Genomic DNA, 27945 nt, shown 5'->3' with positions numbered 1-27945 from the left:
ATTGATTGATTGATTGATTGATTGATTGATTGATTGATTGATTGATTGATTGAGTGAGTGAGTGAGTGAGTGAGTGAGTGAGTGAGTGAGTGAGTGAGTGAGTGAGTGAGTGAGTGAGTGAGTGAGTGAGTGAGTGAGTGAGTGAGTGAGTGAGTGAGTGAGTGAGTGAGTGAGTGAGTGAGTGAGTGAGTGAGCGAGCGATTCTTTAGGTCATTGAACCTGATTTTGCAACTAAAGTAATACTGATGCTTGAATTATTATTAGTATATTCCATTCACTGTGATACACGTGAAAATCATAAACTCTAAAAGAATACCAGGCGTCCTATTCACTTATCGATGAAATGCCTCAGCCAAAATAAACAAGCAGCGTTCCGGCAAGGATTACGGTCACGTTATGGGTGACACAACGGGTGACACAATAAGTGCCACAGCTTGTGTCAATGTGAAGCGGCCAGGTAGTACGCCCAGTAGACAAGCGTGACGAGCGGGAAGCCGAAAACAAAGACGAGCCTCGCACGGCGGTCGTGAAGGGCCTCGTCCAGCCCAGCGTCCAGCGGCGTCTGAGTCGCGACCTCGTGCGTCAGGCGGTAGCCGTCAGCCACGTACACCTGCTCCGAAGAGCGGCGGCTCGCATCGCTCGCCGCGAGGTCGTCCGCCAGCTTCTGCGCGCTCCAGGTTCGCTGGTTCTGGAATATACACGTGCGCGGTCAGAGGCCGGCACTGCTGTATATTTGATCAAATGGACAATCATGGCTCTGAAATGTGGGAAATAGCATAGCACTAATCGTTAAGTAAATCTTAAACCTTAGGGAGCAAGGCCTACTGGTCCGACAGCTGCTCAGAAATGCGCCAACCGCGTCATGTAGTGTGACTGAATGGCGATGTGAATGGTCCAGATGACCATGTGTCTTGTTCATGGCAACAGAGGCAAGCAGGGAAAGGATGACGACGATATAAGAAGGAATAGGTAGGATTTAAAAGTTATACTGAGGCGATGAAACAGCAGCGTGACGACAGATTCCCCGGAAACAAGTAGAGGAGGAAGTCATAGAGAAAATCCGTGATGGTGCCTTATTAATTATTATTTGTGATTAGTGTGCTATAGAAGTGTCGGGAATTTGCAATATTATCAGGAATCAAAGGCATCACGTTAAGAAATAATTGTCTGGAAACCCATAAGATGACCAGTAATCCATCTCAGCGTGAATGAATGGGGACGAATTTTGATGTGCACCTGTTGTAGATCGTCTAAGTTGTGTAAAATGAATAACGATATGATCTGCGCGGAACACATAATAACTAGATTTTTCGAGTATATTTTCAACACTGCTCCATTAATCTGTATTTACGTTTAAAATCAAACATTGTATTACTGTGATAAAACTACAATAATTTAATTACTTTTCTTTTTATTCTTCTAAAATTTATTCCGGTGCTTGCTTATGAAATAATTCATTAGAAGCAGTGTACCAGTTTATAGATATAACAACGACTGGCCGCCTGCGCTCCGCAATCTTGTTACAACGTGCACAACAGGGCACACTTACCGCATTGCATATCATCAGATGGTCCAGGAAAGCACCCAACACAAATCCCAAACACAGCAGAAGCCATACGTCCATGGCGGTGAGCAGGTCGTAGCCACGCAGCTGCGATTTGAACTGTGTGGCGTGCAGCGTGAGTCCCGCCAGGGCGGCGCAAGGCAGGAAGAGGCCTCCCCCGGGAAACCACAGGCGCGCCCAGGCCACGGGCACCAGCATAGCTGACGGCAGCCAGGTGCTCAGCAAGTGGGGCCACGGGTTGCGCCCGAACGCGAACTGCAGCACCAGACACCGCTGGGGCCCTGCACGCGCATCCAGTTCACAATTCAGGGCGAGGGATATTCTATCCGTATAAATGAGTCTGGTATTAACAACACAGACTAAGGACCGAATGCATGGTAGTCCCTATAAGTAGTCTTTCGGAACATTACCCCACGTGCCCACGTTACCAATCCCAGATAATGCTGATATTGGACTAGGCAGAGAGCTAGTCTTGTATTCACCTGCGATTGACTCGAGCGTCTGCTCGCTCGTGCGGATCGTGACGGTCAGCAGTCGCGGTCCACGCGGCCAGAACACGTCTTCAGCGCTGGACTTGTACGCGCTGATCCAACGAAGTTGCGCCGTGGACTCTGTGTGGCGAACTGAAGAGGAAGGGGTAACTGAGCACAGCGGCGAAGCAAGAGAGGAAAAATCGCTTTCCGTATTTCAAATATAGGTGGACGGAAATGTCAATTAAGGCAGTTTTCTGGTGCCGAAAAAATATGGCGGTCCTTCAGCTTCGCCTTTCTCAATCGCGTACATGTAGTCCTTGCTCGATTAATTGCCAACCCATTAATTTGCGTATCTAATATCGCGCATATTCTTATTAGCCATCACATTATGCAGGTAATTGTCACAGGTGACCCCCAGACATAATGTTCCGCTTTAACCTAGTCGTGGCCTAGGTGTAGCGTTCTTGACTCGGCATCCGAGAGTTCAGGAAGGTTGATTCCTTTCCCACCTTCTTACCTCAAATAAGCAACCCTACTTGGCAGCTTAATTATTGCTAGCCTAATTATTGCTTAATCATTATTGTAAGAATTATTTCTAGTATATGCCACCTTCCAGCTACCACCTGCCACCGACAAGCCCGTGATTTTTAGATCAGAACGTCGACAATACCGACTCTGGATTTTGCGGAGAACGGGACCTTTAACGACACCGCGTTGAAAGGGGCAAATAGCTTGATTTAAGAGCCGTAGGACGTTCGATAATAAATGTCTGTTTTTCAATTCACAAAACTACAGTTTACTTATCGCGCGCTTATCAATTCCGCTACTCATGCCTCTCGCTGATACGACCTTTTTCTGCTATCCCACTGGTCATCATGCGACAATTTTTTTCTTCCACTTTCTCATCAGTTATCTTTCAGATAAACAAAATGATTACGGCGTTTCAAAGAAAACACAATTACCTATGATTTCTTTCGATTCACCAAACGTTCGTTCCCTCAACAAGCACCTGTTGTCCCAACACTTTCATACGCAAGTTTGTCAATTGGCATTTGTAAAAGAATTGTTCTATACGCGACGTAGTGAAGGTGATGACATGTTACGCTTTTCTGAGCCCTTGTTTAAGGAGCTAGAATATAAACTTTGCCGGAATCAAAATGTCGTAATAGGAGTTGCCGTGGCGTATACTTATAGCCGAGCAAACATCTTTTTATGTCCGCTAGTCGGCTAATGTTTCTTTCAGCAAGCTTATTTCCCTCCCTTACTCTCTCTCTCTCTCTCTCTCTCTCTCTCTCTCTCTCTCTCTCTCTCTCTCTCGCACACACATATACACACTTTCGCCTCTAAGTTTACAACACGAATTCGGGGATGTGAACTTAGAGTAAATAAGGTTTAGACGGACTCCTTCTGACAAAGAATGCCTGGCAGTGAGAAATGGGTAAACATTTGAACAGACACATCTTTTGCGAGCGGAGCTCCGACAGGTTCATAGGCAGAAAAAAAGCGCGCGAGATATTACAAGCTTTTTTGAAATCCTAAATAGCCTAATAATTTGCCTCGGTTTTTTAATGGCTAATAATGCGAAGCATGCGATGTATTCTTTGCAATGTTTAAAGAAATAGAAACAGAAAAAAAGCCATGGTTGGATTCTGCTGAGAAATAACAGGAGCAATTTTTTTTTAATTGTGGAACTGAATAATCACGCGTCTTTTATTTTTATTTCCCACTTTAGGCTCGAACATTATTTCTTGTGTCTCTTTACGAATTAATATTCTGCTATCTGTATTCTTTCTCCATTTCCTAGGACGTTTCTGTGGTGGCCTACCGGAACTGTAAATCAATAAATAAAAAACACCAGCGCGCTCACTCACGTAATTTGACCCTGAATGGACAAAGTTGCGTGTCAAATGGATAGAGGTCCAAGTTTATCGTGCAGGCCACCCTGAATACGTACCTGCATCATAGTACGCCAGAGAAAGAGTCTATTGAGCTAGCTCAAGGGCTGATTTCTAGACGCCCATTGGCTGTAGCAAGCTCAGGCACTACCAAATGTAGAATGTAATTGAACAAGATTCAGTGAAATACGCAAACTTCATTACTTACACCCGCGTAGCACGAGTGCCATGGAGTTGCCGCACAGAAAGGGCGCCTCCATTCCACTGGAACAGTCCAAGTTTCAGCACATAGATAGCGTGGAATTCTTCACGGCATGCGCCGAACACTTACACAAATGAGTGGGTGCAGAGAAAGTCGCAAAATTAATTACTTTATTGCGCCTTGGAAAGATATCATAGCTATCTTTGTAATGGTTGTTAAGGGCACTTGTAACCTCTCCGCCTCTAATTTCCCTGAGTGGTGCAAGGTTGTTCTTTGTTTTTTGTTTGTTTGTTTTTTACAGCGGAACGCATCAAAACTAAGAGCAGCAGTAATAGCAGTGTCGTTCAAAAATAGCTCAGCACTTCGGCACGTCGGAATATTATCACGTTAACAAGGATTACTCCTAAGAACTTGTTTCGATCTTAAGCATTCGGGTACACCTGTCACAGAAATTTACTTTTCTGAAACTAACACTGTCCAGAGCGCACGAAATGTACTCCATAGCTTGTCTCCTTAAAAATGAAAGAAACGGCCCGCATCAAGTTTTCTTTTCTTATGGCTAAAATAAAAAATACATGGCCTCCAAAGAATCAATTCCATGTAGCAAAAAGAGGGCAGGAAGATTATACTTCTTTGGTGACCAAGGCCTCTTTGCGAGCTCAGAATACCATCCGACACCTTTGTATGCCCTTTCCTCTGTCCCATATACACAGCAATGAAGCTCAATTGTCGGAAGCATACTGCCATTGACTGTCCTATTAGCGACAAAGCAATTTTCTCCGCCAAACGTGCAAATTTCTCGAGCATGGCCATTGGCTATAGGATGCTGCAACCCAGCCCAGGATAGATTTCTATATATTTGTGTTCTCTGTTCGATACTCTCTAGATAGGCCAGTCTTGGGCTGTAGCAATGAGCTTTGGCATGATAAAGGGGTGCTAACAATGCTACTCATTCCTTCCCAATTCGTAACTACTATTCTATAAGCATATCAATTTTCTCACATTCCAATGACTCGTAGTGCTGGGACGCTTTCGAAACCGCATACTTAACCCAGGTATAAAATTTTGTAGTTATCACTTTGCGGTTTCATTCGTTTCCCATTGTGCAAATAATAGATGTAAATTGTGAGGTCATTGCCGATGGCTAAACCAGTCACACATTTGAGTGTCCAAGGTACCGATAATAAATGGCAAATAAGAAAAATTACAAATCGCGAAACGTACATTTGCGAAATACGGACCTAGAAGCAAGTTTGACGGTTAAATATTGAACGGAGCGTTAACTGTAACTCTTCGGTGTGACGTGGATCATACCGGTGCGGCTGAGCTCTCACCTTCGGGTGTCGGTGATTGTGCCGTCCTCGGATACTCGCGTGATTCGTAATGCGTGGTCAGCCGTTGCAGTCAAGGGGCGCGCCTCACTAGCGTCCAGGAATGCGAGCTGGGGTGTCCATATCTCATCCCCCAAGTAAGCAGGCAGCGTCAAGTAGGTGTTCTTCCGGTAAAAGCTCAGGTTGAGCCGAGGGTCGCGCCATCGCAACCGCACCAGTGCCAGCACGCCGAACGCCTGCCATGAAGAAGGCGGCATTTGCGTAAATTACGCTTACATAGAGCCGGTGGGCATCTGCTACGAAAGTACTTCGAAGGAAACAGAATAGTATCCATCCATCTGTAGCAACAGTTGGCGGGCTCGTCGTGTGACTGCCGAGGTCGTTAGGCTAAATGGGTGAAGCGCATATGGATGTTCTAGTGCTACAATCGCTCAGTGGATGAAGCTTTTCGATGGGTACAGAAAGAAAAAAAGAAGTTAGAAACATTAGAAAGCCTAAGCCAAATGTCCTTCGTGCACCACCAAACTCTGCATGCAGCAGCCGCATGTGACAATACTGCTATCATCTCGAATGAGGAGAAATCTGGAGCATGGTTTCTAAATGAAACGTTTGTCGCCTGGAAGACAACCGGAAAAGAGGATGCGCCGATATAATCGAAAAGACGTTAAGAGATACCAAGTCTCTCTCAAAACACAAACTGTCAGATAACTGATGAGACTTGTCAAAACGTGAAGCTGGGCCAACTGGTTTTTCAGTCACTTAAAAGGTTTCATAGTTCCCTAGGGAATAAACAGCAAGCAGCGTGTTTATGTTTTCAACCTCACTGTCTTATCAGCGACGGAAATATTTCAAATTATGAATGAACACTGCCTATTAAAGTGTACAGCTCCATTGCACAATGTTTCGAGAGGTCCACTAGACAGTTCGGCAGCCATCGCAGTGGAACACTAAGTGTCCCGTGTGCTTGCGACACAGCCTCTTTTGCACCATGCACCTGCCTACGCAGAGTATACCTTCCTCTTTGCCCTGATCACGGCTGTACAGCTGTCGATTATGTACTGAACATGTACACATTTGTCATATTAGCAGGCGCTAGTAGCAGATCATGCACAAAAGCCGAAGCAAGCTTCTAGAAGTTAGAATAGGCAGAAGTCCAAAAATATTAGACAGGGAACACGAACAAATTAACATTAATAACAAAAGTCAGAGAGTGAAAATTGAAGAACTGCCTTGCATTGCGAAAGAAAGTACAGCGAAATTAATTGGGCTATCAGGGTGAACAAAATATTAGAGATATTTAGCTTGCCACCGTATACGGTACTATTGTTGACGTATACCGGCACACCGGCCCCTCCCACGCAGGCGCAGTGATCGCGATTGCACCCACTATTGTCAATGCGCGTGCGCAGAAGAGGTCTGGCAAACGGGTAAACCTCAATGCTAGTACGTCTCCGGCAAGCTAAATCTCTCTTTTATGACTCATCAACGCAACACTAGGAAAACTGATTTATCGCAATGCAGCTAAAGTACGCATGACGTCTTGTTTGTATGGGGCACTACATGCATTGATGTGCGGTGAAATGTCTTCGATATACGTAACAGACGTACGAAGCCAACCTAGAATGTAAGAGCAAAGAACATAAACATCTATCATCCATCATTATTTAAAAAAAAAAACACATTTCACTAATCGATGCGACTGCATTAGCGAACGGTTCATTTATTTCTAAGTTCGCCACGAACCCTAGATTTCTTTCAGAGCACATTCATCCCAGCTATTCAGAGAGATTCGCCTCATCGCAGAGTTACTGAACTACTTACTTACTGAACTAGGCGAACTTCGCCCCACTTCTACGACAGCGCACACTCTTCGTGAGAGATAACAACGAGGTTAGTTCAAAGGGACTTTGAGAGCGCCGCGAATCAACGGTACTCGGTGAGTTCTTTGAAGTAAATTCCCAATTAGGAGTCCAGCAGCTACCACTATTGACTAACTGGTCTGTGCAACCGAAAGAAGAAAACAGCGCTTGAAAATACTGGCAGCTCGGCTAACCTCCTTAGCCAAATGCATCATTGCCGGAGGCAACCTTTTGGTACAGTGCATAGTACAAAGATTATCTCTTGCCATGAGTCCTTTCCTCTGGAGCATAGGCATAGAACACTGTATTCACGCACTTGAGCAAAACTGCCGAATTTTAAAAAAGTTCGGCATTCGTCGCTTTCTTTACTGACCTCGGATGAATCGACCAATTTCAAGTAATTAGTTAGCTTTCCAAGCTATTAAAATGTTATGGTTGCTACTGCAGAATGACGCGATGCAGGCTCAAGCCTAATTAAAAAATTGTCTTATTTCCTTTTTTTATTACTACTTTGTGCGGTTCACAAATTCGACGGTGTTCTTCGCTCTTCATTCAAGCTCACCTTGCTGAAGCGCTACCATTCCATCTTAGAGAAGTTCCCTACGCTGAAACGAGCAGCAGAATTTAGCTCTCTCGACATATACTTGAAGTAGATATTCTCCTTGGTAGTGCACCATCTCTCTGCTCCCTCCCCCCCTTCCCAGGCCATACTAGTAAAATGTGAGTCCTACATTGCGTGAAACAAACAAAAAAGAGAGCACGAGCTATGATTACTTACACTTTCCGCGCCAGACAGTGGATCAACGTTCATCAAGCTCATGTCCAGGAAAACTTCTGTGGCTTCCCCTAAACAAAAGAAGAGGCCACAGCCTGTCTTCAGTGGCACCGCCACACAACACGCAACTTGAAGCTCTCGCTGTCTCTTGAGGATAAACGGAAAGCTCGGTTTGAAAAACGTGTGCACGCAGCACTCCATCCCAGCTTGATATGCTCAGTGACGAATGACACGTAAGACAAGCGCGAACAATATAGTAGAACGCGCGAGAGGACGTCATTATAACCGCTTTCGTCAATGTGAAATACATAATGTTCTTCAAAATACACTTCTTCACGTGGAAACTGTGCTTCAATGGTATAGCTGAAAGGATCACAATCTTGTCAAAGGTCATTGGCTCTTTACCAAAAAGTGTATTTTGCACACACACACACACACACACACACACACACACACACACACACACACACACACACACACACACACACACACACACACACACACACACACACACACACACACACACACACACACACACACACACACACACACACACACACACACACACAAAGACACGGGGTTTGAGAAACAATATGATAGACTTAGTGGCAGATCCGCACCGCGCAATCAAACCAAGCTTATCATTGTTGATTAAGTACAGACATTGGTCGTTCATTTTATTTTTATGTGACAAGTTAATTTAGTCTTCTATTTCGCCTGCCGACGTATGTGGCAAGCTTTCAGGACCACTGTTCAACCCGTTAATCAGCGAATATATTATTTCTGATCCAAACCAAACACAAGTCGTGCGGCTGGCGTGAATAAACAGGATCGCGATTTTTGCGCTGAAAGTAACGCAACCGACAGAATTGACAGCGTAACAACGTTTCGATTGCACTCGATGGTTCCCGCCTCTGCGCAGGGTCCCGCTATTCAGAAGGCACTATTTCTAGGATTGTTATGTTGTCACACAAGGTGTAAAATAAGATCCTCTGGACAGGGCGAAATTCTACGAAACAAAGATAATGTGATATTGTCACGATATCGTTTAAAGTTACAGCTTTGCGCGAGGAGCCTTTGTTTTGAGTTCAAGTTCGTGCAATACCTAATACGGATAACAAAAGCAAGCGTAACAAACAAACAAAAAAAGACGTGGAGAAATGCAGAAACGAGAAACAGAGGGGGTTCTAGTTTCTCACGACAGTCTTATTACCTAGTCTACGGCCCATTGGCATCAGCGGCGGCACTTGAGAAAAAAAAAAATAAATGCATGCTGAATATCTCTTCTAGCTGTAACCTTAGCCCCACAGTGTTCTACTTCGCAGCGCACTGGTAAAATCAGGCCTGTGTATTCTGTCTGTGATGTCCTGAGTTGTCCAACGCTGCGCTGCGCACGAGTTATTTTCAGTGTCCACTGGTGTCCTCGAAACCGCAACTGAATGGCGTCGCCATGCGCTGCGCGTACAGTCCACTCGTGTGGTCAGCCCCAAGGACACAGAACACGAATGTGACCGACCTCACTCTAAGCGGGAAAACAAAAAAGCTTCTGCAAGGGCGGACATACTCGAGACATCTCAATTTCATATCGCGATTCTTGGCAAACCGCAGACTCCAGCAGACCTTCCAACTGAAAAAGAAAAAAAAAATCATCTTCAAACGCGTGTCTCAAAATGACTTCAAAGGGCACTTCGTGACTCTTGAAACGGCACTTACCGAATCGCGCTTACATCTTTACTTTTGACAGCCTACGCACAGACACTGCATACCGATTCATTCCAGCCATCCGTTAGGCCGAAAAAGACCGCACGGTAGCAAAAGCAGTAAGACGCTACTCCTGGCACAAGACCTCACTGTGTTTCCTGTCAGGATGCCTGCGTGAACGGCCGCCCCGCTGTGGATCGTGCGGGGACAAAAATAAGAAAAAATACAACGCGGGCGCATGTCAGAAAAAGTGTTCCATCGTCTAAACGAGGCAGCCGGCCAATACCTGCCCTCCTCCTTCCTGCGGTTTCTCCTTCTGTCATTCGTTTTCTCTCTCCACGTCCGGCGCGCGTGCCAGAAGCGGGACATTTCGGAATTCTCTGAGACGTTACGACTGTCGGCCGGAGAAGGGGGACGTCGCAGGGCAGCAGGGTTCCCCCGAGACCACACGTTCGCGAGCGGCCTTGCGCAACCCGCGCACGCGTTTTTGTGACGAAGTTGAGCCTTCAAGCGCCGCCCTTGAGTTCGAAGAGGAACGAACATCATAAGCTTCACATACGTGCCTTACAAGGATGGCAAGGGAAAAAAAAGGAGCCGTGAAGAGTCGCAATGCTCGTCGCGAGCAACTATAAGTCGAGCCGACGAGTGCGTCTGTCTACGCGTGCGCGCTTGCAGGATAACCGGATCGACTACGCGAGCCAAGAAGTATAGCGCGCGGGCAAGGTCGCAGTCTCCGCTAGCTTGTGTCAGAGATGAACGATGCGCCTGGGACGCCGCTCGATGAGATATGTAATGATGGAAATGTCCCTTCACCGTCGGCTTTCCTTACACGCGCTTTTTTAGGAGCACTCTAGCCGGAATCAGCAGTGCAGCGAATTCCTACAAGGGCTGAGAAAACAAACCATGCTTTCATTTTTTTGTGCGTGCGTGTGGTTATCCGCGGACTTTTTTCGAGATATGATTTTAACAAAACGTGACCACTCTTACCCGTAGGAGTTGAGAAGAATTTCTTCTATTATAGTTAAAGCAAAAGAATTGAAGACCTGGGCCCAATCAGCAAATGATTAACTGCATCTTGCTAAAATTCAAAAAACAAGTAGAATAAAAGCCCGAAAAAATAAGGAAACAAGAAGGCCAGTGGAAAAAAAAAATCTGAATAAATAAATTCATTTTCTGAAGGCACTAAAGACTCGAGTGCCCCCTTTCACGGGGAATCCCTATTTGTGAGAACATCGGACCTAGGGCTATAAAAAAAATTAATATTTTGTTTTGTTTTCTTTTTTTAATAAAGGTGGCGGATAAAAGCTGCTACAAGTATTCTTTGTTTTCCCAAAGCCACATCTGTAGCATTTACAGGCCATCAAGAAATTTGCCGCCAAGAGAGATGGATATGGGGTCACCCGACAAACAATTGTGCTGTGTATCTGGCCTGCCTTGTTGACGAGTCAATGCCAACCGAAACCAATGGAAAGCACTAAAACTCAAAAAGCAAAGTAGAATAACAGCCAGAAAAAAATTAAGAAACAAGAAAGTAAGAGAAAAAAAAACAGAATAAAGGAGTTCACTTGCTTAAGACACTAAAGAGTGCCCCCTTTCACGGGGAAATCACTATTTGTGAGAACTTCGGACCTATGGCCATAAAAAATATTTGTTTTCCTTTTTTTTAGTAAAGCGGGCGGATAACAGCTGCTACAAGTATTCTGTGTTTTCCCAAAGCAACATCTGTATAGCATATACAGGCCATCAAGAGATTTGCCGCCTAGAGAGATGGATATGGGGTCACCCGACAAACGATTGCCTTTCTGGATGCCGAGTTCCGCTCCCGTATCTCGTCTAGCTCCTAACTTTAGCGCGTATAGCAGATGTGTCTGGAGAAACGCAGTGCATAAGTCGCGGCCTTAACCGAGAAGTTGGTGTCCTTAACCAACAAGCGAGAATTCGAAACGCCGCCGAGACACGTCTCACGCGCGAGTCTCGAAGAAAGAAACAAAATCACCCAGGAAACGGCAACATTACGGGCGAGCGCATGCATTCAGTGAGAGCGAGCCAGAAGCTCACCGGCTTGGGACGGAGCTTCGTATTTCTTGTAGCCAGAGCCGAGGACAACAAGTTTCGTAGTCACCTCATCAACGGTCAGATTTGCGTACGCGTACGACCTATGCAGGAATAAGAGCGAAAGAGAATGTAATCAGAGAAAGAAGCGAACTATCCCGGATATAGGACAGGCACGCGAAGGCTCGCGTGGGTAAGTTATTACTCTACTGTGCGCACAGCCCTTTCAGCGAGTCTGGCAAGCAAATTCTAGGCAACGGAACGGGGTCAAAGCAGGCGTATATAACCATATGGGCACTACGCATGCAGCATATTCGGTATTGCCGAATGAGGGAGAGAGTAGAAAATGTGAGGTGCAGCACTGATGTTTCTTAAAACCAATATATGACCACCGTTTAGCGCTTGGCTATACCTACTCTGTGTGCGGGTGGGTAATTACCAGAGCATTCTAGACAGCAAGGACGCTTAGCCACTTTAAGAGCCTAATGAAAGAACGCTAAACCACTCAAAAAATGAACTCGCAGGCGTATGCCAGAAACTTTTTTAATAAGGGAGTAATTGCTTATTCATCTACCCAAGGCCAGCCAAAAGGCTACAAAGAAAAATTATAGAGCTTTCTCAAAAACGTATTAACTGACGAAAACTTCATTATGGCCCATGGTTCTAACCCGGGACTACCACCTGTCAGGAGCAGTCGCCCTACACCAACCGAACTACCCAGGACGCCTAGCAGACCAGATGGTATACGAAGAGAGCGAATTGATCAACAAATCGAAGTAGGAATCGCGTTGGTCTAACAATTATTCGAATTGGATGGTTCAGGACGAATTTATTTTCAATTAAGTTTCGGAGAAATCTGTATAGCTTTCTTTTATAGACTTACAGCTGCCGTTGACTGTATACTTAAGATTAATTAGTCCTTTAATAAAAATCTACTCAACATTGAGGGATCCCCCTGAATGCTGAACCTCACCCAAAAAAGACGACGCTTTTTAAGACAAGACGATCGCAATAGATACGGACTCCATTTTTCCATATAATAAACCACTTGTATGTCAAAAAAAACTATCGTTTTTACCGCTCCAAAAGATAGGTATTCCCGGATTGGTATCACTTCCCCTCTGAACAGTCCTGAAAGCAAGCCGTTGGGCTTCTTACTTTCGACAAATACCGTAACTGATAATATCTATAGTGCCGAGATTGTATATGTTTGTTTCCGCTTGCTGGCTTCTCGTTCGCCTGATTGGTGAAGAACGAGAAAATGAAAGGACATCTGTACCACACATTGTCACGTTATGGTGAGAATGCCGAAGGCGACAAACGAAGGGACTTACGTTACACTGTACTGACCAGAACTCCTTATAGGGTAGACTTGTGCCCTCAAAAGATGGCAACCAGCGTGCTCTTAGGTTGTCGAGCTACAAATGCCCGTTCTTGTCAGCACTCAATTTAAAGTCAGCGAAGAAACATCTGTATAAAGCCGCACAGGTGACTAGAAGCACTTCGAACAATGTAGAGGCAGACACTTCTCGGCGCATCTTGCGTGACGAAGAAAATGATAAAGCCGTGTCCGCCGGCTTTGAACATGCACAAGCAGAACAAAACCTTCGTGCCACTGTCTAGATCATTCTGCGCCTTACAAGCAAACAGACGAGGCCGCATGTCTGCGGCTGTACATCGCTACTCTCACCACACTCTGAGGCAGTACTAAGTGAGGCAGTCCTCGCATCATTCAATTTGCGTGCGATAGTATCTCTGAATATGGTTTCTTATTCAGAGTAGCAGATATACATTCATGTAGCGGTTAGTTTCACATCATGCAGTCCGTACTGGTTTCTGTGCGGCAGAAGTTAAGAGTAAGGACCTGTTCTGGAAAAGGTTTGGTTCCTTAGTCGCTCGCCGTGGTGCGTTTTTTTTTTTTTTTTTTTTTTTTTTTTTTTTTTTTTTTTTTTTTTTTATCGATATTACCAAGGAGAGGTGTCATGTGGCGAAAAGGAGAATATATTCTTGTAGCCTTGACCGACAGGGTGAGATGGAGATGCGTGGATATGCGGCCTCGAAGAGAGATAAATGGTCTTTGTATTATGAATACGGAAAGAGTAACCACAAAATTTACATTAAACAGTTCCCTGGTTTCGAATCGATGGTCTCTACCTGCAATAGACGCTGGCTGAGCTACGATTTCCGTCGCTAAAACCAAAGTTTCTAAGAGCACTCAAAAGTACCGTCTCGTTTCTGAAACCCCTCTGCCCCCACTCGACCCGACTTAATTGGTCTATGATGCATATTTATAAAGTGAAGTTGCTTCTGTGCTTTCAAAAAACTTCAAAAAGAACCGATGCCGCATGTTCTGTGTAACGAGGCCTTTGATGCTAGCGCGTTAAACGAAAAACCAATTGCTTGCTTACCCTGATGATCCGATCACAATAACCATCCACCAGAGTGTGTCACTCATCTGAAAATTAAGTGAAACAGTGAGGTAGGATTTCGAAGTATTGCAGTGCAGCCGTGGCCCCGGCCAAGGGCACCCGCCTCGGCTTCAGGAGGTGGTGGGTTCGACTCCTGCTGCCGGCAGCCACCCACCGGTTTTCTCAAATGGGCACAAGCTATGAGCCGGCTGGATGATGGTATGCTTATCAGGGCTTATGGCTTGGGAAAGGAACCCGCACCTTCTAAGCCCAGCTCTGTCAGCTACAAAAAGTAGGGTTCCGCCACGCGAGGAGGTTTTGTCCGATGGCGGAACGAATCACTGACCGATCGGCGCAACGTTTTTGGCCATGAATTCTTTCGCAAGCATTTTAATAGCCGAGCATCATGCCGAGGTAAATCTTATACCCTATGAAAGCCGGTGGGTACCTGGCGGCATGAGGTATCGAACCTGGCACTTCCCGAATGCCAGGTGGATGCTGTACCACAAGGCCACCGCTTCGATTGCCCTGCCTTTTTTCTATTTTAGTTTATGGGTCCGTTCCTGGGACCGGACCCGCAGGCGGACTCCACGCCGGCGCCCTCCTACCCGGGTGCGGTCTCGCTGTGAGGCTCACCGCATCCCATTTGATCTGGGAGTGCCAGGCACACAGTTGGACCTAGCTGTTGGACAGAAATGGCTAGTGGCACGAGCGAAGTTGGTGCCCGGCACGTATGGGCCCCTGACAAGGGGCTCTTTCTAGGATGCGCATATATATCGACAATAAACTTGTTTATTCCCTCTAAGGAGGGCTACCTCGACCGCTCTCCGGCCGACGTATGCTATCTGGATTCGTCCACCGGGCGTGTCTTCGTATTTTACCGATGTTGTGTAGACTCGTTTCTGATTTTCGCCAAGGAGTCGGGCCTTTTGCATCGTCTCTATCCCACTCATTTCCCTCCTCTACCTCCATTCAGGACTAAAAGCCACTCCCTCTAAATAGACATATATCCATTAACTGATGATAAAATATATAGTGCAATTGCAAATGCACCAGAGCCAGTCAAGGGCTTGAACGGCAAAGCCCGTCAGAGCAAGTACACCACAACCTGATCATTGCACAATACTGAATAGTTCGAACAAAAAATAAAAAAAAGCAGCCTCAAAACCTAGGACAAAAACCACAGTAAATATACTGCGTGAACCGTGTTCTCCTTTCACAAGTGCCGGAGCACATATTTGACCTCTTCTGTTTTCTTCACTGGTCGGGCTATGCAGACCGCGACCGACACTGTGTTCGCCAGCAATAGTGACCGCTTAGGAATATACTCAATTTCAATATTTGTTTGCAACAAAGAGGTACCTGCAGTCCTGCAAGCGGGTGATTAGCTAATTATTTTTTGTATTGTATATCTACGCGGCAGAAAGTTGCGCAAGAAAAAAAAACTGTTCATCTTGACCATTAGCAGACAGTGTAAAACAACGATTTCGACAGAGAGCTGAGCAGTGAAAAACTCCTCACGATTATTAATGTTCTATTGCACGCTCTCTCAAACACCTGAATATGCCTCGCAGATCTGCCGCTCAGGAAGCAGTAAACTGTGAGATTATGAACATTGTACAGTATTCGTGATTATTCTTGAATGCTCTCGCGGGTTATCTGCGAAGTTTATTCTAGAGCGGGCCGATTGCGCCGATCATTCCGCATCCAATAACCCGTGCAGTGTCCGTATCACAAGAGCAGAATTTCTTTTTAACTTTTGTAAAGCACAGAGCCGCCTAAAAATCAGCTTGCTCTAAAGTCACTGTCTGCTCACGCGTTTGTCCTCTCTCCATAACCGTGCAAAAACCAGACACAGTTCCCGAACTTTTTGTTTTAGTTTTCTACTGCAGTGCCTTCGCTCTGTAATAAAGTTCTCTATTTGTTATTTGTGCTTACGTTTGCATAATAAAAAACGTGTCACTGGGGACTAAGCACTATGAACTCACCTTTTTGAAAACAATCAAACTAACTTAAAGGATGAATGACAAAAAAACGCGTGTCTACAAGAAAAGCCGACTTAGAAGAGGCCATGCATTTTCGGCGAAAGACACTTTGTTTCGGCCGCATCGTAATCTTACAGAATACTGATGCCATGGCTGACAAACGTTCAGCGCGTTTACACCTTGATAGATTACAGCACCGTACTTAATATCAGAAATGCGAAAGCATTTGCCTTTCTTGTTCCTCTCCCATTTATGTTCTTTCTCTCTTTCTCTTTGTATTTCCTCTCTTTTCTCCTTTCCTTTCTCGTTCTTGATGTCATTATTTGCTGCCATCCCAATTGACTATCATCACTATCAAGAATTATCATCATCAGTGTCACAATCATCAACTACCAGCATCACCTCTATCACTATTACCAAGTATCATCATCACCGCTATCCAGCCGGGGTGGTGCAGTGGTTACGGCGCTCGACTACTGTTCCCAAGGACGCGGGATCGAATCCCGGCCTCGGCGGCCGCTTTTCGTTGGTGGCGAAAAGCAAGGCGCCCGTGTGCTGTGCGATGTCAGTGCACGTTAAAGAACCCCAGGTGGTCGAAATTTTCGGAGCCCTCCACTACGGCGTCTCTCATAGCCTGAGTCGCTTTGAGACGTTAAACCCCACAAACCAAACCAAACCATTACTGTCATCATCGTCCCTATCACGAACTATAATCGTCATCATTACAATCGCTTCTACTTCCATTATCTACATTACTTTGACTATGCATCACAGCATCACGGATGGTCGAAATTACTCCGCAGCCCTCCACTATGGAACCTCTTTCACCCTTTCAGCTTTCAATTCAATCTCCCTCCATTTCTTTACGGCGCGCTTAAGGTGTCCACTACATTCTTGCACGTGGTGTCCACAGAACAAGTGTGATAGACATTGCGCCTTTCCTTTTTTGCGAACAATTCATTATTGCCTCTAAATAAATACCTGATTGACACACATGAACCATTTTGTCACTTGCACACCTTTCCTTGACGCTACTATGGTACCATTCTTTCGCCGATATATCAACTAGTTCCTCTTTCACGGCGCCGAAAAAGCCATGCCCACGCCAAATTCGCCTACATAGCCATACAGTACTTACGCACTAATAATTAAAGAAGCAGAGCATAATATTGACCTTCTCCGATTACCCATTGTCTCAGAGCTGCGCCAGTCGCTACATAATTTACAAATCGTATATGCACGATGTCACCAAGGCGTCTAGTTTCTCTGAAAAGCTCGACAGCTCCGTGAGATCGCTAATTTATATGATATAAACATTAAGAAACATCCTGCCTGTTACTCTTTGCCAGATTATAAGCATGCCCTGAAATTCATTAAAACCTGCACAAATATTGAAGACAATATGGAGTCTGCAGAATATTTCACCTAATATGTTTGTCGTCGTTTGTTTGTAGTCCGTGTCGTCCGCGAAATTTATAGCCGGTACGCTGCGCCCCAGTTCATCCGCCTGACCGGAATAGTGGACATGTCCGCTAGGTGCGCAAGCCTTTGGTGAATATATGTTCCACCTTAATTGTGCACATGTTCAGAGATACTTTACAAGGGCATGAGAACGTCAGTATATTTCACAAGCTGCCGTGATTGATTTGGATCGATGACTCATGTATTCTGCCGCTCATGTCCCGCGAAATATATCCGCCTTTTTTCTGTTCAGGGCAAACGAACTTGATCGAAAGGTTGACGGTTCCGGAATGACGCCACACCCCTATACTGCAACATCTTTCAAAATAAAATACATTTCATTTGAATTAGCAGCAAATCAACCAGTCGAGTTTGGCAACAAGCAAGTAAAGCGCAAAATTCTAAATGAAGTATGCGAATAGGTCCATAAACTCATGTGAAGACAAAAGAAATAATAAAAAAATAAAGTTAAAATAGTGTAACGAAGTAATCGTGGCTTATAGGAAGCACCAGAATCACGGAAGACGCTGCAAACCGTACTCACGCGTCAAGCTGTTCGCCAGCCAAAATCTAAGAGCGGGAAATCCAACTCAGGCATGTAAATTCATACCAGCAAATCAACCAGTCGAGTTTGGCAACAAGCAAGTAAAGCGCAAAATTTTAAATGAAGTATGCGAATAGGTCCATAAACTCATGTGAAGACAAAAGAAATAATAAAAAAAATAAAGTTAAAATAGTGTAACGAAGTAATCGTGGCTTATAGGAAGCACCAGAATCACCGAAGACGCTGCAAACCGTACTCACGCGTCAAGCTGTTCGCCAGCCAAAATCTAAGAGCGGGAAATCCAACTCAGGCATGTAAATTCATACCAGGCAAACGAATCGTTATCCAAGACCTCATTACCTCGTACAGGGAATAGCGAATAAAACAAGGTGCACAGAAGCGATCGAATACCCTCCGGCACGCGTCGTTTATTGCGTGTGACGTAGGCACCAAATGAACAAAAACAAAATAAAACATAGACAGCAGTAGAACCGGTAGAAGAGACAAGAGTTACATCTTATTTGCTTACAGTGATATTCAAGCCCCCCTCTACATCTCAAACATCTGACTTCTCTTCGCGAAAGTCTTCCTTATCGTTTTCCAAAATTATTATTTTCGCTTCGGTTTTCTGCTGGGAAGATTACGCTCGTTATCGTCTCAGGCGAAATAAGGGGAAAGGTGCCCGCGGGATGTTTCAGAAAATTGTTTCCGCCCAACGCCCCCCCTCCCTTGATGAGAAATTTAAATACGCAAATGAAATGCACGTAGGGTCGCAAAACATAAGCAGAAGCGGTCGCTCTCGCTTTGAAGTCCTCACAGCCGCCTTGGACGTGACCTGTGTGCTGCTGCGCGTCGACGAAGAACAAAGGTCTGAGCAAGCGCGCCCTTGCGCACAGTTCACAATTACTAACATCGACCTCTCGCAAACTTCATGTGGACTCCGTAACGTGGAATGCATAACTGAAACAACGTGTAAAAAAAAGAAAGGAGAAGCAATCAAAACGGTACTACTTCTTGTCATTTACTCTGGCTCAGACGAGCGCACAGCGCGGGAAGAAATTAATCCCCACCTGCCCCCAGGGTCTGGAAAGGAAATTTACACAGAGTCCACGGATGAAAACATGGGCACCACTGTTCAGCACGACGTCAAGTATTACGCTGCCGTTTCCGTATAAACGCTGAGAGGCGCGTAAATGGACTTGAAGCAAATTAAAGTTCACGGAACAGGGCCCTGCGGCCCTGTACCGAAAATGCCTGTGAGTAAGGGGCATAAACATCCAAACAAGCGTATAACCGTAACTTATAAATTAGGCTTTTCGGAGAGAATTGCTTTTCTTGACCCCGAAGAAGTACATCTCTCTCTCTCGCTGGCCATGGAATCGAATTAATATTCTGTCATTTAATTCGAAAAGCGGAGGATTATGCGCGCAGCACATTCGCCATACCCTGTCGCTGATATCATGTTTTTTCTCATTTTTTGTTTCCCAAATTTAGGGTTCGAAAAGTTCCTTCCTCGGTTACGGCGATTGATCTGAATCGAAAACCAGAGCGCTATCAATGGTTTGTAGTTTCGGTTTTGTTTTTTACGACGCAAAAAAGTAAGAGCGAGCCGAACGCACGATATTTTCGCATGAACCATCGCGAGGGATTAATTGGCTGGTGCTTGTGGTTCCTTTGATCTGTAAAGCTAAACCGTCTTAAAGAAGCTAGGCTTTGCATAATATTAGCAATTATTATTGTTGCTATTACTATAAGGAGTCATCTTTTCATATATAATTAACTGTTGCGAGTGTACAAAGATCTTATTATCCCGTACTAATTAACACTGAATCAATGCATGCACGGAAGAAAGCTCAATTCAAATGGCTCGGGCCGCCATCTTAAAAGAAATCAACGTCATAACGTCATAATAAACGACGTTTAGTGTTCCAATATGAAGCATTAACGAGCCTTTCAATATGCGCATACTCTCTTAACTGCTGCCTTTCTAATCACACCCATATTCGTTAGCATACAGTTGCAAGCTACAGTATTATACGAAAGACCACGTAACATAAAGGTACAACCCCGTTTTAACAAAGTCGTGTGGACGTAAATGTGCGCCGCAAGGGTAATGCGTATAAGATTCGAGATCCAAGGTTTCCGAGCTTATTTCCATCCCACCTTCCTTAAAGTTTCTTTTTTAACCAAATTTCATTCACTTTTCAATTCCGCCGCTCCAGGTGTGACGTCAAACCTATTCGACCAATCCGGATATTCTTACGCCAACGCAGGCGCCATCGAATTCTCCGCTCAACGGCAACCTGCTGTCGCTATAAAAGCTCAACCGACACAGCAGAGCCAGGTTGCGATTTCGTAACAGGTTCAGTAGGAGAAATTATTGTTCGCTCCTTTGAGGTTTGTACGCACAGTACTTCTTTCGTGCACTAATTTTTTTTAGTTAAAGTTATTCGCTGAAAAGTGGCCTGAATGTTTAAATGGGGTTAATTTTATATAAAATGATTGGCTCTGTTTGTGCATACAAACTTGCGTAGGCGAGAAATGATACTGGCAATCATTTTTTTTTTCTACTTAGTTCTCCATCTAAAAACAAAAGAAAAAAGTCCTTTCTTAAGTGTTTTTTGTTCGTGTCGAACTCTTTGATGAGGTTTTTCTTTTTTTTTCTCGTTTCCTACCTTGCTATTGGGCAGTGGGCACTAGACCAAACAATGCTCGACTATGTAGGCTTTGTCTGCTATGTATAGGGATGCTTGAGTTCATCGAAAACTTCTAAAGCAACAAGCAAACCTTCTGTGACCAGTTAAACCAATAGAGTGCAAATCAAGGTGGTTTTGAATACATTCACGTTCGAAGCAGCACGACACACAAGAACCCAGCAAGAGAGCAAAATTCTCACGTTGTCTGGCACTAGCACTAGAGTCATATCGTGATATTTCCTGCTTTCTCGTCTTCCGTACGTGCTTCGAAGCTGAACCAGCTTTAGCATTATAGCGCTAAAAAAAAAAAAAAAATCACAGGACAGCTGTGCATGAACAGGCTTACTCATGTGCTCCAGCCGTGGCTACGATTTTTCCTTAGGCGGTGTTCTCTACGTATGGTTCCCTCTATGTTGAGCCCTAAATTTTTTAAAATTTCTATCATCTACATTGATTGGCGCGGAAAAAAATGAAAAAGCACATGACTTATCTGCTCCACCTATGTAGTAATGAAAATCACGTTAAAGCCTCATTATACACAAGTGTTTCGTTACAGCGTTCGTCTTTGGTCCCTCTCATGCGCCGGCTCTTTTTACGCCAACCGAGGTGCTATAAGGCTCAGACAAAGGGGAATTTTCAGCTTCCTTAAAGACTTTGATTAATGCAGTTTATGCCGATAAGAAGCTTGCCTAAGATCGATCCAGTGCAAGTAAAAACTTTCTAAGTGACCGCTTAGCCTTCACAGTTGGTACTAACCTCTGCATGCTATCCACAAAGCGGGACAAACAAAAGCCAGCGACAAAACAGTAAACAAGGCATACGGCTTACTGGATACTGTTGTGGCTGTTCCACTATATTGAAATCGCACAAATCCACGATGAAGTGCCGGCCACGGTTTAGTGCAGACACCTGAAAGGAACGGATGGAGTACCTGTGGTATGAAATTCTTCTTCTTTTTCTTCTTTTTGACCTTTTGAAACATGGCACATACCCACATGGGGAGATTGGCCAAGGTGTAGTGGCATATATACATGCAAATCTCTACAGGTGATTGCAACAAAATATTAGCGCCAAGCATAAATTTTGGAAAACTTTATTGAAGAAAAACGACAGAACAACATTTAAAGTAAAGCAACAAACATACTATTTGATGAAAAAAAAAATTATCTCGAATAAATTTAGAAAAGCGCGCAATACAACCTACCAGTTGTTGTTGTTCTTCTTCTTCTTCTTCCTCCTCTTCTTCTCCTCCTTCTTTTCCTTCTACGTCTTCTTCTTCTCTAAATTGATGGCACATCAGTTGCAACATGAAATTCTTCCTCGCTTTCTTTTTCGTCTTCAAAGAAATGGCTCATTCGGTTTATGACTGACTCTATTCTAACGTGACTTCGCTTCGTAAGTACAACAACCGTGTTTCCGTTATCTATTACTGAAAACTCGACGGACATTTAAAGCACAATGGATTATTCGGCATCTTTAGAGCCAACATTTACCAGAAAAGATATTGTCCCGTGGCGGTGACAGTGTAGTAGGTTACAAACGAACAGAGCTGTGTGGCGCTAATATCAACCTTTAATTGGCCTGAATTGCGCCCGAAAAGGAACTAATTAACCCGGTGGCGGCGATGGCTGCAAGAGCGCTACCTGGTCGTCCAACTACGAATGCCCGTTGCGCTCGTAAGTTCTGATTTTAAAGTCGGCGAATACACATTAGATAAAGCCGCAAAAGATGACTAGCACAACTTGGAACATTATAAAAACAGAAGCGAGTGCCCCCCCGTAATCATTCGAAAAAAATATCGGAGGATACTAGACAACAAAGAAAATGATTGAAGAACATATATTTCTGTGCGGTATATACGCAAAGCGATAAGGCCGCACGCCAGCGGCTGCCAGCAGCAACCAATACAAATAACTAGGGTTTGCGTGTGGGGTCGTCTTCCTTTTGAGAAGGTGTTCTAACTTCGCTCTGCCATTGAAAAGGAGAATGACCACTCAGTGCGACACAAGCAGAATGCTGACAAATCAACAGGCGATCTATCTATAACGGTTTTGAAAAAGATGGCAATGGCTTAGCTCAGCTATGCCAAGATATACGTACGAGAGATACGTTTCCCTGGCTGAGCTTGTTGTGGTCATTCATGTTTTGCTATGAGAGACAGATACTCTTCTGTTAGTTCCCGTTGACTTAACTCTTCCATAGGCCCCATCGGCGGTTATGCTCCGTCTATTACGCTCGGCAGTCTGGCATCACCGTCTACCAAACCGTTTTTCTCTCTGCTCGGCCGTCTCCGCTGCTCTCTTCGCCTTCTGACCCTCATTCTCTCCTTGCTGCTGCTCTGCCGGCGGCTGCTTTTCGATGGAACCTAAACGGAGAGACGTCCGGGTGCTGTGCGATGTCAATGCACGCTAATGATACCCAGGTGGTTGAAATTACTACGTGGGCCACCACAACTGCTCTTCTTTATCTATTTTCTTTCTCTTTCCACTTTCTCTCCCACCTTCCTCCCTTTTATTACAGCGCGGGGAGACAGAGGGTGGCTGGTCTCGGCCCTGATGGGGCTGGGACAGGTATGGTCACCGCCGCTTGCGGCGGGGGCTAGCCTGCCACCGAATTTTTATCTGTTGTAGGCCGTCATTGCACCCGCTACCGCTTCGGTGGTGGACGACGGCTGTCTTTCCATGACAGTTTCTACGTCCTATATGACCCGCTACAGTGATCAAGTGGTTACGGCGTTCGACTAGTGAACTCAAAGACACAGGATCGGACCACAGGATCGCGGCGACCGCTTTTCGATGAAGGCCAAAAGCAAGGCGACCGTTTGCTGTGCGATATCAGTGCGCGTTAAAGAACAACAGGTAATAAAAATTTTCGGAGCTCTCCCCTACGGCATCTCTCATAGCCTGAGTCGCTTTGGGACATTAAATAACCTCATAAACCAAATCAAAACATCTTCGTTATATAATTAGTTTATTTATTACTATCTTTATTATTTGCATCAGTACCAGCCAGATCTTTTTTGTTCTCCAGGACACAAAAGGAGTCTGTGTAGGGGTGTGACCAGATAATAAATTAACTCGCGAAAGTTATGTCATAATATTTCGCAGGCGAAAGTGTACCGATTTTTCCTAGCTATTTTCTATGCGAAACAGAGCGCATCAACACCGTAATCTCGTTTAGGTTATAGACAATGCTATACGTCAATTTTTATTTTCGCGTTCCCATGATCATCGTTACTTTCAGTCCTGCCCACCATCACACGTGATGCATTATAATGATATGTAAAGCTGTAATAAATGGTTTTCGGTATATTTACAGTCGAAATAAGTAGCTCATCCACCTATTTCCCTCCCACCAAAATATAAGTGATGTTGCTTCGAAACGCAAAGCCGTTGGTAACGTAGTCCTGAGTGACAGATGTAGTTGTTCCAGTAGCTACACCCTCCTTCTTCTCCAGTTTTGCCGTCGCTAGAGCAGACTAACAATGGCGCTGTGCAGCTCCGCTGGCTCCCCACGGACTCGTACCTACATTTTCCACTACGTTCCCAACGAGTCACATTCATGCACCGAACCCGTCCACATTGAATGAGTGAGACGGCGACGTGTTATGTTAATTCGCATTCGCAGATTGGGCTCAAGCCTTAGGGACAACCAGACAGACGCTTTCTCCAGCGGTCCCCTTCCGCCAGTTGGCGGCTTTTATCGGAGTGTCCGTTTCAACGCGTTTCTCTAAAGAACATAAAAAAAAAACAATGCTGGCCTGGTTCAACAACGTGTGGCGTTTTCAAAAAAAGAAAAAGAATAAATAAGGAAACAGAACAGAAAGACAGAACTAGCCGTTAGTCGGAGCTTTGTCTTGGAATACGAATGGCCAGCTTTCCTTGTGACCGCTTCGAAGAAGCGGCTAGGGGCACTGCTGCGGAATGCAAACACAAGCGTGCGAATGGAGAAGGAAAAGATAAGCTTTTCAGCCCTGGCCAGATTCGCGAGACGCACTCTCTCTCTCCCTCTCTGCATCACTGTCTGAAAAAATTAAGTCTGAAGAGGTAAGAAAACAGTACAGTATAAGGCGGCGATAAAAAAGTCCGTGAGGAAGCACAGCCTGTAATCTCCTCCGGCGCGGCTTCAAGGTCCGCGAAGGTGGGCGGCCTGGTAGAAGTGCGAAAATAAGAACGCCGCCAGGGTGGGACAAGAATGGAGTGCGAAAGATACGACTGACTCCAGGGGGAGAATACGAAATTGGCACTGTTCCGCCCCATTTGGTGCCGTAAGTCGGCACCGCCCTGCAGTTCGCGCAGCGTATACGAGTGCGCGCAGTGTTGGCTTGTTGCGCGCAGCGCAAGCGCCTCAGAGCATGTGAGAATGAAAACCCTTTGGCTTTCGTTCTCCTCTCCCGAGCTATAAGTAGGAGTTTATCTGGTAACTACTCTGTTTCTCAAATGATTCCGCATTCCTCCTTATGCGGTCCTATCTCTCGCGATCGATCAAAGCAAGCAGGTATGCAACTCTCACAGCTGGCAATCACATTGCCCGTATACATAAACGTAGCGTGAATGTGCGAAGTCGTACTTTGTAAATGTGAGGCGCTGAATTGCTCCTTAGGGAAGCAGGTGTTGGGCCTGCTCAGGTCGCACTTGACAGTCATATTTATGAATGAAGTGCCCTTATATACTCCACCCTCGGCAGACTCATACGCACGTATTCCGGAAACCGTGGAAATACTGGGAGGAAAAATTTGTCACAAAACTGCGGAAATATCTCGTCAGACCAATATGAATATAAAGGCCACTCGCCTGCAGTCTCGCGTGGCATGAGCTCAATGGTAGCCGCTCTGGAAATACTACTCATTTTATCTTCGTCTATTCATTCGTTCTGCACAGCAAACTAAGCCGCTGAGATGACGCAGGTTACGGCACAAGTGAAAGGCCTTGAAGTGCACTGCCGAGCACTAAACGAAGAAACAACTGAATGCAGCGGTGCGTACATAAAGAACCAAATGCGGCGAACAAAGGACAGGCGCGATTTCCAGCCAAGGAAGGCAGAGCACTGTATATCATGCTCGTCAAGCAACAAGCAACAAAACCAACAAGGAAAATCATGCGCGCCGTGTTGTCTTTACGAACACCACACGGTGAAAACGGGAGCGGGTTCGGCATCCAAAAGAACTAACCTGTACACAAGCGCGGGTAACGCCATCTATGAACCGGCATAGAAGGAGCAGTCCCCCTTTCCTACAATTCATTTTTATGTTACGTGCATTCTTGGCGATGAGATAGGCAACCAGATTATTATTTCGATGTCTGTATACGAAATCTCCCTAATTTGAACTAAAAAAAAAAAACTTAACAGAAAAATAGTTCTAATTATCCGGAATTCGAAATAAGGAAAGCCCCGACCAGGTGTGGGAGTTCGAATCATGCCCGCGTTGTCTTTGGTTTGTTGATCTTTTAAGTTGTGTGCTGAATGTTATCTTGTTTTGTATTGCATTGTATTGCTCCTCCTGCCTGGGCCTACTTAGGCTGGCAGTATCGAATAAAAAAGAAACATACGATGTTGATGAGGCTAAAGTGGAAATTGAAAAAGTCGGATATTCTAATCAAGCAAGCCGATTTTAATAATATTCCACCTATGTAAGGGCTCTTCGCGCCAAGTCATTTCGCAGTGCGTTCCCATATGGCGCGCGTGCAGGACCAAGTGAAGCCGCGTTTAGAAGTGTACTTCGATAAGGATACAGCGACATGAAAATAAAGGTCCCCATCGCGGTGTTGCGATGTCGTCAGGCAGTCCCTAAAGTTCGCTACCGCATTCGTGGTTCCTTTATATCGCTGATCCCAGAAGCACCTTGCACAAGCTCTGCACATAACCAAGGCCACCGAACAATATTGAAACTGTACATAAGAGCAGCACGCATAACATCCTCTGTGAGCTGAGCCGGCGACTGCACAAACAGCACATGGCCTTCACAGCCCTTTTTATATATACGCTGCCTCGGTCCATATACGTTACTTGTGTTCACGAGAACGACAAAGAATGAGAAGGGAAGTCAGTAACACCTCGCTTCAGGCAACACAATGAGAAGTCGGCGATAAGCGGGGGATGCGGAGAAACACGCTAGGCTTGCGCCGCCTTCTGCGGAGCTGCTGTCTTTCACACACGCGATTCTATCGGGACGCGCTGGACGCGTAAGCCTGCTTCGCGCGACGAACAGCGACCTCTGGGAAATATTTCCAGTTCACGTCGGCACACTGAGCGCGGAGGCGTCGGCGCTTACGTGCCTGGCTCGGTGACCGGGAAGATACGGGGCGGGAATCACGAATTAAGATTCCGGCACGACGACGAAGGGGACTGGGAATGCTGCTCGTCGAACGTGGTAATGCCGGACGGCGAGCTCCTCCGACAGATCCGACGACGAAGCTTTGCCACGACGGCCGGTGCCGGAGAAGAGAGGTGGGCGGAGAGGAACACCAGTGACGCAAATGGAGGAGCATTGGGCGGACAAAGAAAGTTGTAGACCGAATTGGTTGCGCGGAAGCAACGAAAGACATACGGACTAACGAGAGCGGCAGGAAGAATGCAGATGGGACGCGGTGACTGGACCGTTCAATAATGGTGTAGCTACGTCGTTATAAATTTCAGGTTCGGACCGAGGAGGTACTAATAGCAAAAAGAGGGGAAAGTCGGAAGGGAGGTCTACTGGTGCAGATGTAAAGTCGCATACTACCTGCATCTTTAAATTATACTGGCGGAAGTATTATTCATTTGTTTGAAATCCCTAAAATATGAAGCATGCCTATCAAAGGACACTTTCTGACACATTTAACGCATAAGCTGGCACACTATCGAGGAAACAAGAAATAAGATAAGAAAACGAATGCGGAAACTGTACACTTCCCTAGTTTCCTTATTTATATTTCGGTTTTATTTTAGTCTTCTTTGCTTATTGCCCAGTTGACTTGTTTGCTCAACTGAAGAAGACACGTACCGTGAACAAAAATTAGG

General features: G+C 45.3%; 2 protein-coding genes across 2 annotated transcripts in view; one reads left to right on the top strand and one right to left on the bottom strand.

Annotated features, from left to right (window-relative positions):
- Window positions 1-294: 294 nt before the first annotated feature.
- Window positions 295-14307, bottom strand: LOC146185290 (gamma-aminobutyric acid receptor subunit pi-like). The gene is made up of 8 exons (XM_084607793.1): window positions 14261-14307; window positions 11859-11956; window positions 8103-8170; window positions 5469-5701; window positions 3909-3991; window positions 2047-2187; window positions 1550-1845; window positions 295-688 (listed from the first exon to the last, which is right to left on the bottom strand). Exons 1-8 carry the CDS (start codon window positions 14305-14307, stop codon window positions 440-442), a joined length of 1215 nt encoding a protein of 404 aa, XP_084463919.1. The 3' UTR covers window positions 295-439.
- Window positions 14308-14811: 504 nt separating this feature from the next.
- The window catches only part of LOC146185289 (uncharacterized), a 62245-nt gene continuing 49111 nt past the window's right edge, over window positions 14812-27945 (top strand). Inside the window, exon 1 of the mRNA XM_084607792.1 lies at window positions 14812-14872. Coding sequence (XP_084463918.1) covers window positions 14812-14872 — 61 coding nt within the window. The remainder of the gene's footprint in view (window positions 14873-27945) is intronic.

This window comes from Amblyomma maculatum, chromosome 6, assembly GCF_055883805.1.
Source record: "Amblyomma maculatum isolate TAMU_Amacu chromosome 6, ASM5588380v1, whole genome shotgun sequence".
Classification (NCBI taxonomy): Eukaryota; Metazoa; Arthropoda; class Arachnida; order Ixodida; family Ixodidae; genus Amblyomma; species Amblyomma maculatum.
Note: the sequence above shows the minus strand (reverse complement) of the source record. Positions and strands in the feature narration are given on the sequence as shown.

What these genes read in the sequence shown, in the direction of transcription:
- LOC146185290 (XM_084607793.1), bottom strand. Translation starts at nt 14,307, where the DNA reads ATGAGTGACACACTCTGGTGGATGGTTATTGTGATCGGATCATCAGG. An exon ending in ATTGTGATCGGATCATCAGG is followed by an intron (nt 11,957 to 14,260) that starts GTAAGCAAGCAA and finishes ATTCCTGCATAG; the next exon opens with GTCGTACGCGTACGCAAATC. An exon ending in CACTGTCTGGCGCGGAAAGT is followed by an intron (nt 5,702 to 8,102) that starts GTAAGTAATCAT and finishes TCTTCATGGCAG; the next exon opens with GCGTTCGGCGTGCTGGCACT.